The following is a 14394-nucleotide window of genomic DNA, read 5'->3' as shown; positions in this document are numbered from 1 at the left end:
ATTTCCCGCATTAAATTACGTCGTCTATCCGAAATGACGTTAAATCGTCCGATCCATACGTAGTCATTTTGAAAGTATAAAAACAACGACATGCGTTTATGATCAGTCACCCTGTATACGCGAAAAACCAACTGCCAACCTAAACCCAAACTCTAAATGATTTCCGGACCCTTTCCCCCCCGCTGCGACGGTGTTTTTCCTGGTACCGGCAGAAATTAATAAAAACGCGCTAATTGGCCAATTTCCTCAATTACCGATTGCGAATTTTCCGACCTTGGGAACCCTTCGACCAAAAAAAAAAGAACATTCTATACTGCGTTTACTCGACTTGGGAAATAATTTTAGAGACATCGACTTACATCTCTTGATCAGACTCTTCTTGTACGGTTTGCAGTCCGCACCTTCCTGTATCATCATCTTGTCGTCGGTGTCATCACTTTCAGTCCCGGAATCCCTCGCCGGACTCATCATCCTACCACTATTATTAACCCTCAAGTCCAATGGACTGTCCTCGTCCGATTTGGTGCAACCAAAGTCCTCCTCACATTCCCGCTCCCTTTTAACCGAAACCCTGGGGGCGGACAGCGTTTGAATCAGCGGCATCTCTTGTATTTTCGCGGCCGGACTCAGCATGATCGCTGCTGTCATCGTCGCACACCACTGAGTGTCACTCGCGGCAAACGGTGTCTCTCTCTCTATCTCATTAAACGACGGACCCGCTATAATATCCAATACTGCTCGGCATGAGCTTGTGCTGGCCCACTGACTCAATTCACCGATGGAAGAACGACGGTTCTCGTCGTCGAAGGACCGTTCGGCCACAATCGGTAACGTTCGGCTCGCTCGCTGAAAGGGAAACCGAATGCTTCGCGCAAAGCTAGATTGTTGGCCTAGGTTATGTATCTTCCTAGAGTAGTGTGGCGTTACTAGATACCGGCGGTGATGTGTCGCCGCCGCCACCGTTTGGTAAACACGAATCGCGAATCAAAATCGCGCGCCGGCGGCCACTTTCGCATGGAGGCGGCCATTTTTTTAAATATAATTCCATGTTTGACAGCCTCCAGTATCGAATGTTATAGACATGAAACAGTATATCAAACGTACTAGTCCCTTATAGTGCATTATAAACTTGTCCTAAGTCTATGGATTAGATTTATTGGACAACAATGGCAAAGGTTTATGAATCGATTTACTGCCCAAAACTTTGGTTCTTCCTAGTAAATAATAAACTTGGTCTTAAATTAGCATTATGTACGCATATTATTAAATTATCATATATTTTAAATTTGTTAGATCTCGTGGCAAACGCAAAATTAAAAACTTGTGCTAAGTTTTACCAATATCGCTTTGAAATAAGATTAATAATAAGCATTTATGCAACCCAATTGTATTAAAATTACTTGTCCCAAACCTTTGGTTCATTATAGTTCTTTATCCCCTTGCCATAATTTTTTGATTAGTTAGATTTTCCAGAATTCTGGAGGACTGCTGAAAAATCGAAAAGGAGTAAAATGACTGTCACACACTACATCATAGATGATATAAAAACGAAACAACTCAGATGGTACATGTACAAAGACTGAAGAAGACACAAATTCTACGATGAACTCTTCACGGTACGAGGAACAGAGGAAGATCCAGGCGAAGCTGGATAGAAGAAAGAAAACTGAAGAAGGATACCTTACGAAGGGATGAAAATACTCTAACAAAAAAGTAATTTGTAATTGCAATAAGTTTATGCCAATCCCAAGATATAAATTTCAATATTAAAATTACATCTTCCAAATGTTAAGACACATGGTCAAAAGTTAACTGTTAAGTTAACTATGCAAAAGAAGACTTGTCTGAATCCTACGGCTTGCCGTAAACTTGTACCAAACTTTAGGTGAAACAGATCGAAAATAAAATAAATGTCAACCAAAGTAAAAGAATGTAAAATGTACTCGGACCGTTATAGTATAGTATAAAACATTTTTTGAGACAGAAAACGCATTTTATTTTTTTCGTATGGATCCCGGAAACGTTTACCTCGTCGATACGCAAAACGCAAATAGCCTTATCTGCCCGGTAAAGTTCCAAAAGATTTAGATAAAATTGTCCTTCCCGGCCTTGATAAAGACATTGTATATGGCGATGCCAAATATTGTTATCGCCTTTTTAAATCCGGCATCATTAAATTATAATAAAATTTGATAATCTCGTATTGCATCGACGATATCAAGTCCATTATTGCTACTGCAAATATTTTTCCCTCAAGATGGCGCCCTGAAGTATCGCTTTTCTATACTGCAAATGTTTATTGGCGTTGTGTAAAATACGACCTGTAAAAAATTTTTTCATCGAACGTCTAAGTGGATTCCGTAGACACGTGGCAAACTAATCCGATGGACATATTTTGCAATGCCCCGCAATTAAATGCTGGTAATATGTCTTGGTTATTTACATGCAGTTAAAAAGCTTAAACGAGTGATTGTTGAGCGACAATGTTACAAAGTGTAACGTAAATCGTAATATTTATACGCAAATATTTGTCCAAAGCACGGAACAAGTAATAGTCTAGGATTATCAGTATTATACATTCGAGTTATAGTGCTTTCACAGATAAATCGTTTCGATTTAATGACCGCAATAGAAAAGGGGTGCCACCTACCGTCCTAAATGTACATTATCAACTTGATCTTCATTTCTCATTGACTAGTGCGTTGTTAGTTTGACAAATATCTCTTTTAGAAACATCGGTACGCTTCTTCAGTGGAAAGACATCCCTACTACCAGCCCCAGTGTGTCATTAAAGAAAAACCAAGTATCTACAAATGTGCAAATATCAACTTAAAACCTTCCTACTTCATCAAACATGCAGATATCAACTTAAAACCTGACTTTTTTTAAACGATTTTGATCAGGCGACAGTCAAAATTGAAACAAAAACTGTATCAACTCAAAACCTCAGTTTCTGGGTCAATAATGATCTTTTCTTGTCGATTTTGATCAGATTGAAATGAAAACAAGAAGCAAGAGTAAGAATAGCATGTGATAGAAAATTAGAGGTTTGGGTTCCATCAAATGTTTTGATGAAGGCTACAAGAACTTAGTTAGACGTAAAGTTTAGAGTAAGTGCACTACGAAATAACGAAACCCAAATACCATGTTAATGCTAATGGAATCCCAGCGATTACAAAAAAAAACACATCGACAACAAAATAACTTTCTGAGAATCGTTCAATCATTTACTTCGATGGGTCGAAGAGTGTCTTTTACCTAACATTCCTCAGAATAGCGTTATAGCAATGGGCAATGAGAGCTGTCACAGTTGTCAACTACAAAAGCTTTCACGGTAAAATAATACAAACTGTAAATTCAAATTGAAAGGCAGCAAAAAAAGTGCGAAAAAAGTGAGCTTTTAGAAGTTAGAAAATATTCAAATAAAAAGTATGTGTTTGTGACTCGTTAGCAAAGGAAACGGGATATGCTACGCTATTGTGTCTTCGATCCTATAAAACATATGTGTCCCGAACGAACATTAAGCATTAGATCACAAAATTATTCTTCTCACACTAGTGTTGCATCTTTAATATGGATAAATGTGTTAATGAGACGCCCCTGCGTATTTGCATAACACTTTCAATATCATTGTCAAACCATTGCCGTCCTTTGGCATCTAATTTAATATAAAACTTCTGCAATTGCAACCCCATCAAGCAATTATAAATTTTTTGATAATGGCTTTACCCAATAACACACGATTTGCTTAGCACAATCTTTTAACTTTTTGATTTGCGCTTGCTGGAGTGTCCAAGCCTCTGCTCCATGTAGACATATTGAGAATAAATAGCATAGAAGCATTCAAATTACATTATACATTATAATATAACAGGTTAGATAGATACCAAGTTAGCACAATAATCTAAAACCGTTTATTTGTGAAAGGACTATACGCAAATGTTTATCGAAAGTACGGAACAGTATAGGATTAACAGTACGAGTTACCGATCGGTAATATACCAACATCTGATAATTTATTTATTTTGCCCCACCCCCCACAGTCGTACTAAAATAACATTAAACAAACCCGTTCGTTCATGGCGGAGAACGTGCTTGGACGCCATCTGTTTTTATTTAATATTTTCAACAACCTTAACCTGAATGTTCTAAACGAACGCAACAAAATTTCAGTAAACAAGGAAATTATTATTGCTTGTTTAACAGGTTTAGAACGACGACAAAAAAGAGTAAAATTATTGGGATGGAGCAAGGAAGTCGATCTGTAATAATTATACACGTATCGTTGTGTCAGCCGATATTGTTTTTAATCTAGGCATATTCCCAGAGAGATGGGAACATTCATTTGTAACCACTGTCTTCAAAAATAGTAAGTACAGCGATACCACCAACTACAGGCCTATTTCCATACAATGAGCAATACCTAAGGTGTTGGAAAGGATGGTTTTGTAAATGGCCGTTCTGCCCTGACAAACATTTTGACTTATACTAACTTCCTCGCTGGATCTCTGGATAATGGCTGTGAACTGCATTCCGTATATACTGACTTCAGCATTTCTAACGTGGCAGTCAAGCCCCAACATCATGTAACATCCGGCGTGCCTCAGGGGTCCCATCTGGGCCCAAAATTGTTTCTTCTTCTGGTGCCATGATTTGGAATCACATTATTCACTTTTTGCAGATTGTTTAAGAATTTACCGCCTTTTACGATCAGTTGAGTAGTGTGGGGTGGACAATTTAAAATTAAAAGAGAGTGTGTGTTGAAGAGAGGGAAGTAATAAAGCATATGGGTATCATTATGGACTATTCCTTACGTTTTGAGCTACATTTCATTAGCCAGGTTAACCGTACGTTGTTTCCCGGTGAGGGGAATGTCTGGAGATTTTGAGAATTTGGGATGAATTGTCATACTTTATGGGTCAACAATTTTGTGTCCTTTTTATGAAATTCACAAACATCACACAGTTTTTAAAGTATCTTAGGTCTACGAAGAGGTTTACAAATGTACAAGTGGATATCACTGAACTAGGGTGCTTCATGGAGTGGCTACTCTAGAGGACCGTAGAAAATGTCTCTATCTATTTTATCTACCTAGATGCCTATTTTTTATCTTTCGTGTGATAATTGGTGCTATTGCCTCCGGTTGTATTCTGTATTCTGGCAAGTTTTAATTTCCATGTCCCTTCTAGAGAATTTAGAGGAAATCCCCTTTTGCCTCCTATATTGTGTAATACTCAGCGTGCTGAGAATATGTCTTTAAATAGGGTGGTCTCCTTTGTAATAATATTGATTACCTCGGTGGTATTTTAAATTATTAATTGAAATTAAATTAAGGCAAACTTTGCTACGTTAATTATTAATGTTTCAAATAGTGTGCCATCGAAATGATGTGTAGTTTTTTACAATCCACAGTTTGTTATTTTCTTTTTGTTATTATATCCTAGTTTAAGTTACCATAAGGTTATTAATATTAAGATAAATTTCTGAAATGGTGTAATCGTTGAAAGAATAAATAAATAAATTAAGATGTTATAATTAAGTATGCTGATATCAAATTTTCTCCATTAAGATCACCCTTAAGTATCGGCACCTTAACACAAAATGTAATCCTCCGAGAACCCGTTAGTGATCCACCTGTCCACTGAAAACGCTTCTTTCAAATTTCAAGACACAACGAAACCCTTCGGTGCTGCGGGACCAACTCGTGCGATTAAAATAGAAACAAACATGTGATTTTGTTCCGCCTAAATATTTATATTCGGGTTTTGAACTTGCTATTCCAATCTCCCACAGAGAACCTCTGGGATCGTCACCTATAAGGCGACGTCGTTGCCATCCCGGTAAGATATTTATACCTTACAATATTTTTGCGGTGTTAACGCGGCAACAGTGTTAAAAACATTTAAAAGGGGATACAGATTTAATATAATCAACGAAATGTGCGATTCGTATGTTTTTTAACCACAAGAAGGCTGCGGTGAGGGAATCAGTCATTTTCTTTTTAAATGTCTTGTCAGTTTCTTCTCCAAATGTTTTTTTTAAGGATCGAACTATAAAATGCAGATTGAACTATGTATTCATTTATATCCAACATTCTAACAGCACACAAAAAACTTTGGCATATTAAGAAACGTAGAAACATTAATTAGATCGATTCGAATCTATCAAAAACTTTTCGATCTCCATTAGTAAACTTAAGAACTTCAACCGTTGTCAAAGCAACTTCCAAAACATATTCTAAAAACACACATTTTGAAAGTTTACCAAAAGCTCTCCGAACGCGGATAAATATGTCAAACAATAGAAACACTAACTAGATGGATCTGGATCTATCAAGATATACGTTCCTGTCCACAGTCCAAAGAACATTAGTTGCACTTTGCTTCCAAATCACGGTCAATCACGATGCTGGGGTGATGCGTTATAATAGTAATAACAACGTAAAATTGTCAAAGTTGCTTTGCATAATCCTATATAGGGTTCGTATTTTGCTTGATTCGTCTAGGAGCATGGACAATTTTATGTTCAGGCTAGAACCACTTTTATCCCCTCCAATCTTTAAAACGGATTCAACCCGTACCGCCATCCCAGCAAAATAACTGCAAATCCAGCGACAAGATCCGATTTAGGTTTTTAGGTTAGCAGGCGGACTTCTACAACAAATTCGCTATCGTATCGGCGCGCTCGCAGGAATGCCGCTGCGGCGCGAATTGTCGGCCATTTTCAGGGGACGGTGGCGGCGGCGGCGACGACATAACGAGCGGCCAAGCTCTCGACCTTGAACGCGTACGCTGCACTTGTGCACTTCCCGCTGGCCTGCAGTGTCGCCAACTTACCACCCAGTCTCGCCACCCCCCCTCCCGACCCGTCTTCACCGCTTTCCCGGTTTCGCTGTCGGACTCGGATCGCGAAAAATAACTCTGACGATAGTTAGGGAACGGGCGTTGCCTGCTCTATTGGCCACCGTAGCCCGATAAAATAGGCAACCAGATATGTGTGCAGAATTACGAGCTCTGTTAATACTGTTTATTCGCCAGAGATGGATTCTTGATTGACGCAATTAAAAAAATGTTCTAAAATGACTAGAAAACTAGCAATATGTGATAAGCAAAGAAACAAAAACACCAGGCTCAAGGAAAAAAACGTAACCACAGTCATAGCGTTCCTAAAATTTCTTAACAAAATAATATTGGTAATAATTCACAAACATTAAATATTTATATGTATATTTAATCTCAAATCCATGTACCCCAAGGTGTAAGGTTGGATAATTGTTGAATTTGAATGAGTTTTAGGCTTTTTCTGTAGATCGCTTCCAGATCTTTGTATCCCCCAAGAAGCCCAGATGTACTTGTTTTTCTTTTTTTTAACGCCCTCGTTTCTATTTGCTCTTCCTATACATGGACATTATGCCTGAAACTAGCCTTCCCTCAAAGCGTCTCTCTAACACACTTTTCTTACCTGAGTGTCCCGGAAATTTATCAAAATCTTTTTCGATGTCTAGAAAACCTAGATAGATTTCTATGTTGCTGTTTTGTTCTTTTTCCATAATTTGTTTAATATTGAAGATGTGATCGTGAATACTTCTTCCTTTCCTAAATCCGATTTGTGTTTATTTCAGGACTATCGATAGCTTTTATAAGACCCGCGCATATATTAAATAAATTAGTTTAAATAAATTCCTCTCTTAGGAAATTTCAATAGCATTGGCAACGGCGCAGTTAGACTTGCCTTCGAAGTAAAGCGACAAGATACGGGTTCTCTTCGCAAGTGTTAGAGCTATTACCAGTGAGAAAAAAACGCATATAATATTGCAGCAACAAAATATGTAATATGAAATAATGCGATATGAAGTCTTGCTCAAAAAATAAATAAAATTGGCAACTTCCGTGTTTTTTTAGATTGTATGTTTGCTTCGAAAACTCAAACTGGCAGCTTCAAATATTGTTTATAGATGTTTATACATGTTATACATTATGAGCAGACTCAAAGATGTTGGTAATATTTTTTTTTGTTTATTTAGGTGGGTAAAATCTCATTAAATTACACTAAGAAAAAACAATGACATTAAAATATATACTATAAATTCATAGCAAGCAAGATCCATAGATAATTACATTTTTATTCTAAATGTCTAAATATAATTCTATTTCGTATAGAAATGTAAGAGTCCTCAATTTTTATAATGTAATGTAATGTAAATGTAATGCAATTGGTACGTTATTAATTATTATTATTATTATTATTATTAAAGAAAGAAATATACTTAACCCACCCCTGCCTCGTCCCTCAAGCAATTATAAATTTTTTGATAATGGCTTTACCCAACCAACACTAGGTAATAACATCGTTAAAATTTTATTCGGAAGTGATCGGATGGTTTCGGTAGATCAAAAACACTGATAGTCTTTTGACGTTTATCAGTCACGTCACACGTCACTCAGTGAATACTACCCGTGCTATTTTGCAAAAATATATACGAAAATAACAGTTGGTTAGGCACGAATGTCGCAAGATAATTGTGTAACAAAAGAACTAATATTTTTTCAACAGAATCTTAGAATGGTGATTGAATTTGCAAGTTGTAATGTTTTTGGAAAATCAATTATCTTAGTAAATATTCCTAGACTAATTTGGTTTTCTTTCGCCACCAAACCACGCCAATGAAGTACGCCATCAATACGTCGTGAAGCAACGAAATTTGGACGTCATTTTTTGGATTAGTTTTGATTAGTTCAAATTGCATAATATGTAACATTTTTTTCCTCGCTGAAAGCGGCCTCTGGTATCAGTATTAATGTACTTGTGATGTTTTTAATGGATTTCGCGAATCCATCCCAGAAAAATCCGACTACCGAGAACACCCCAGAAGTGGTCAATACCAAAATGCTCTTTGAACCGAGAAAGGCCAAGCGAGCAACGATTCGCCGGGTGTCACGTAGATGTCGCGTCCGACGATCACGTAATTAATAGTAATTTTCGCAAATTGCCCAGAAAAACAAATGCGCCCAGACCATTGACCCATTTCCGACGCCCGACCAACGTCTGTATCTGTAGCGAATTGGTCTCACAACACAATAACACGGACGGCGGCGGCGGGGGGCAAAAAAACAATTGGCAATCCAATTACTAATGGTTCCGCGCAGAGGCCGAAACTTGACTTTGAACTATAAAACGGTCGAAGGCGGCCTGTTCCGTGCCATTAAGCCTCGCCGTTTTTTCCGTTCCACCCGACGGGGGCGGCGCGTTCATGCGTGAAAATTTTGTTTACGAACACGCAGAAGAAAAATCGCCTATCAGGATCAAGTACACGGAGACCGCGGGTGCGTAATCCGATATTTCACGGAAATTAAAGCCGCGTTCGCGAAACGTATGCGTCAAAAACGGGCAACGGGTAGTACCGACTTTACCCGAGACGACCGGTTGACAAAATTCCGGAATTATTTGAAAAGTAAGCGACTAATATAATGATACGTCAGTAAACATCACACTGATTTGATAAGTAAGCCGCTGATATTTTTATCGGGTAACTAACGGTGGTAATAACTTCTGACGTAGACTTAGTTGAAAGGCAATCCGAAACTGACGTATTATTTAAAAAGTAAGCACCTAACGTCACGGTAGGTAAGCAAATATTTTTTGTCAATGGCTGATGTCTTCAACGACTTTTGAAAAGTAAACAGAATGAGAATGAGTTAAACATATATTGCATTACTCATGGTTAGCGTTCCCCTAAGCAGTTATATCGGTTGAAAAGTAATCCGCAAAATAAGCCCCCAATATTTTGATAGGTAAGCAAGCGCTGGCGATTTCTGATCTACGCATTAATGCTGGCTGAAGGGCAATCCGTCACTGACCGATTATTTGAAAAGTAAGCGCCTAATATCATGATATATGGTTATATGGGTTGAAAAATAATCCGGAACTGACGTATTTTTTTTCAAAATAAGCCCCCAATATTTTGATAGGTAAGCAAGCGTTGGCGATTTCTGATCTACGCAAGAATGCTGCCTAAAAACCAATCTACCACTGGCAGATTATTTGGAAATTAAGCACTTTATATCATAATAATTCAGTAAATATCACACTGATCCATTTTTGATAAGTAAGCCACTGAATTTTTTTTTCGGGAAACTGACAGTGGGCGTAACTTATGCTCAAAAGCGTTAAGCAATCCGATACTGATGTGTTATTTAAAAAGTAAGCACAAAACGTCAAGGTAGGTAAGCAAATATTTTTTTGATGTTTTCAACGACATTTAAAAAGTAAACAAAATGAAAATGAGTTCAATATATACTGCATTACTATTATCTGACGTTCTGCTAGGCAGTTATATCGGTTGAAAAATAAATATGTTTTTGAAAAATAAACGCCCGTTATTTTTATAAATAAGCAAACATTTTCGGATAATGACTGCCGGTTTCCGATCTAGATAGTGACGTTTCGGGGAAAGCAATGTTGCACTGGCGGATTGTTTGAAAAGTAAGCACCTAATGAGGTGATAGGTAAGTACACACTTGTAATAAATGATTATTTATTAACTAAGTAGGTCAAAGTTTGGCCAAAATTTTCTGATTGATGGGAACATCTTAGTTTTTGTTTTCTCCATCATTGGTCCGTACTTCTTCAAATACGATGATGGCCAGACCGCTACAGTCAATGGTGATCGGTATAGAGCTATGATTGCTAACTCTTTCATTCCCGAATTGAACAACCATGATGTCCAGGAGATATGGTTTCAACAAGACGGCGCAATATGTCACACAGTTCGTGGCACAATCTATTTATTGAAAGACACGTTTGGTGACCTCCCAATTTCACGTTTTGGACCTGTGAATTGGCCTCCAAGATCTTGTGATTTAGCACCGCTAGACTACTTGCTGTGGGGCTATGTAAAGTCATTGGTCTATGCGGATAAGCCACAACCGCTTGACCATTTGGAAGACAACATTCGCCGTGTTATTGCCGATATACGGCCACAAATGTTGGAAAAAGTCATCGAAAATTGGACGTCCAGATTGGACTACATCCCCGCCGGCCGTGGCGGTCGTATGCCGAAAATCATATTTAAAATGTAATGCCATTCGGATAAATAAAATTCTTGTCAATCGAATAATCCATCGTTGTTTTATTGCAACTTAAAGTTCTATACATCGAAAAAAAAACACCCCTTATATGTTTCTGTAGATTTTTAAATGTTTATTTGTATTTTTTTGTATTGTTTTTAAATTAGAAATAAATAAAAGTATGTAATGTAGCAAACCTCGGAGGTAGAAAATGATTATTAAGTTTTTTTGCGAATGTCTGTGACGTGCGAGACCAGCCCAAACAAGTCGCCTGCAACTGATGAGTTTATTTTTTTTTTGTTATGTCAGAATATACATATATTACTGCTACACATTTTTCATCAAACGCCTGGTAATTCGCAATATTTAGCACGCATTTCCAACTAAAACTAAATCAACACGCCCGTTCAATCAGCCGCGCTACTATTACGCGTTTTCCTTTTCCTTTCTCTATCGTTCTCTTCTAATAGCACGACACCGGCGTCCGTTCCAATTAACCGGCCGGCTGTAAGCGCCCATAACCTTCCATAACGCAAACGGAACCCCGAAAATCACCGGAGCGAGGATAAATATTGTTTACGATATTCGAAAAAAAAAAAACTCAAAGTATCAATGACATCTTTTATTTATTTTAGTAATGGTTTTATTTTTTGTCGACCGAGCCCCGGTGCCGCATCAGGACGACGTCCTGCTGCCGCCTGCAGTTTATCAGGTAGACCCGTATTAGGCGTAACCAAGCGTATAATAACCAAAACTAAACCGGACTGCATTTTTAATTACTCGCTGATGTCATTCTTTCGAATTTTAAGAGCCTTTGTCGGGAATCGATCGCCGGACGAATCTGCATAATTCCGTGATGTGTTCGCCATTTGCATTAAAAACGACCGACCGCAGAATACAGAAAGGAAATTATCACGGACCGCAGTTCACAGCCATATTATTCCTCCACTTGTTCCTGGGCTTCTGCTATTTAAAAAAGAAGGTCTTAGTTCAGGAGATCTAAATGTTACACTTACTCAAATTTGTTGTTCTGTCATTATTATACCCCTTCCTAAAACATTTTAGGTCTCTTAGCGTACTGCCTAAAATGTCAACTGTCCTTGTTGCGGAACTGCAACTGGCAAATAATGCGTTCTTTCGTCAAATCGAAAGCCTTGGCCAAGGCGTTCGACACAGTGCCGTACATGAACGCATGTTCATGAACGCAATAGAATTACAGGCACTGTGTTGAGGGTTTTTAAAAGCTAAATAAGGTGCAAAAAAAAACAAGAATTCGAGATGTAATAAGCGAATTTGAAATTATACATACCGTAGGGCACAGTACTGGGAATAACATTGTTAAATACAAAGGGAAGAGTTTTCTCATACGCCGATGATACTGTTTTGCTCTTTAGCAGTGATAGCTGGGATAGCGCGAGAGCCCAGGCAACCGGCGAACTGAATGTAGATAAAACTAACTATATGGCTTTTTCAAAAACAATTGTTGATCGTCCTACTTTTAAAAGTATACGTGTTGAAAATTGAAATGAACAAATTTGGGAAGCAACTTCTGTTGATACTGTAGTCTCGTAGAGTCGATTTTGCGGTTTGGGTGGGAGAAGGGGGGTTGTACAGTACTGCGTTCTGAGCATTGAATGGGGTTCAGGATACAATCCTTAAAGTAATTTACAAAAAACATCACTTATATCCAAAAAATTTTCTCTATAGGGAAAAGGTTCGTGATGTTTTATCGTTATACGTTTATATGGTTTGTTGTTATATTTATCAGAAAAAATAATGTTCAATATTTGTGGTCCAGATTATACAATAGCCTTCCATTAAAAATAAGACTGATGAATAAAATAGGTAGAACCAAAAATGAAACTCGTAAATTTATATTTGAAAATAGGGAACTTTATTGTGTGTTGTTTTGAACTGTGGTTTATTTTGTTTGATTAGTTGGGCGGGGACTGAACTGCATTACGTTATGTTAGTTTATATAATAGGGTAAGAGGGTAGTATAGAGTGTTAACATAATTAATATCTTATTTTTAAGAAAGCGCATACGGGTTCTTAGAAACCTAACCTAAATTAAGTGTATGTAAAACTGCTTGGACTTGGAATCAATTTTGTACTTCTTAACATGTAGCATGTTACATAAATATAAAAAAAAGAATTATTCATCTTTTATGATCTTCTTCCTTTAGGAATTCAAGTAAACATCCTTTTATCTACACTGACGTAATATATTTAGACTTGGAGAAAACTTCACGTTAAAACTCAGCTATGGTTGGTACAATTTGTCAAATTTCCGGTCATCGTAGAACAACATTTTTAGGTTAGTAATGGATAAAACCAGATGCGATAAACTGTCTAAATACAATCACCAATGGTGAACCAAAAACATCCCATTATTTTGCTTGGACTCTAGTCAATCAACTCATGCTGTCGATGTTGTTACGTTCTTAACAGCGTAAGACCATAAAATTCGCACAATTTTTCTATAAGCACATAAATTAATAAAAATTAATTTCAAAAGGAAACATTGTGTAGCAATGTTGTCTATTGGATCTTATTAACCATTTTAATGGTAAATTTATATGAAAGCAATGGTTCGAAAAGAAGGGATGGTCGGATCGCTTAAAATACCATTGCCGGTATAAAAATCCACAACCTCTGAGAGGGGGGCAGGATTCAGTTCGATCCTCCAGCAAACGAGTACGAACTAAGGCGCAATCCGTTAAGTAAGACAAATTTGGATGGAAAAAACAAGACGCCGTCACCGTCTGTTACCCCGAACAACGGGGGCGGGCGTCGATGGTTGCCGTCGAATAAATTCGCACTGTTGCCGAATCTTGCCTAGTAGATCTTTTAAATACTCAACCCGCCGATAAAATATCTTTGATTTTATTTGTATATATATATATATATATATATATATATATATATATATATATATATATATATATATATATATATATATATATATATATATATATATACATATAAATATTTTTTTCTGAAAGCTACGCAAACTTTTAATTTGAAATTCTCGACAGTAGCGGTCAGGTCAAACTCGGTAGTTCTAAATATATGTTAAAAGCAAAATTATCTCCAAAACTAACAACGAATGTAAACCTCACTGACCTCTGTCCCTGTTTTAACTCGTACCGCCCCCCTTCCCATAATTGTGGAAAATGTTGGTGCATCTGACAACGCCGAGCAGGCAAAATAGAGTTCCGGTATAAGCCGGGTGCTTGGAGGTGGGGGGGGGGGAAGGGTCAAGGTCGAAGGCGCTACCGATAAGGCTTCCAATTATGATGGCGTCTGTTTTTTTTAAGCCGATGTA

At 37.5% G+C, this 14394-nt stretch overlaps 1 protein-coding gene across 3 annotated transcripts in view; it reads right to left on the bottom strand.

Moving 5' to 3' along the window:
- LOC132701850 (ecdysone-induced protein 74EF) overlaps nt 1-14394 on the bottom strand; it is a 173217-nt gene that overhangs the window by 69229 nt on the left and 89594 nt on the right. Inside the window, exon 1 of one of the 3 annotated variants that reach the window (XM_060670094.1) lies at nt 360-847. The exons of the other annotated variants lie outside the window; for them this stretch is intronic. Coding sequence (XP_060526077.1) covers nt 360-648 — 289 coding nt within the window. The 5' untranslated portion in view covers nt 649-847. Of the gene's footprint in view, nt 1-359; nt 848-14394 lie in introns of those variants that run through there. 3 annotated transcript variants of the gene reach the window in all.

Source organism: Cylas formicarius, unplaced genomic scaffold (genome assembly GCF_029955315.1).
Source record: "Cylas formicarius isolate icCylForm1 unplaced genomic scaffold, icCylForm1.1 PGA_scaffold_5__7_contigs__length_24384050, whole genome shotgun sequence".
NCBI lineage: Eukaryota > Metazoa > Arthropoda > Insecta > Coleoptera > Brentidae > Cylas > Cylas formicarius.
The sequence above is the reverse complement of the archived record's forward strand: the minus strand, read 5'-3'. Positions and strand labels throughout refer to the sequence as shown.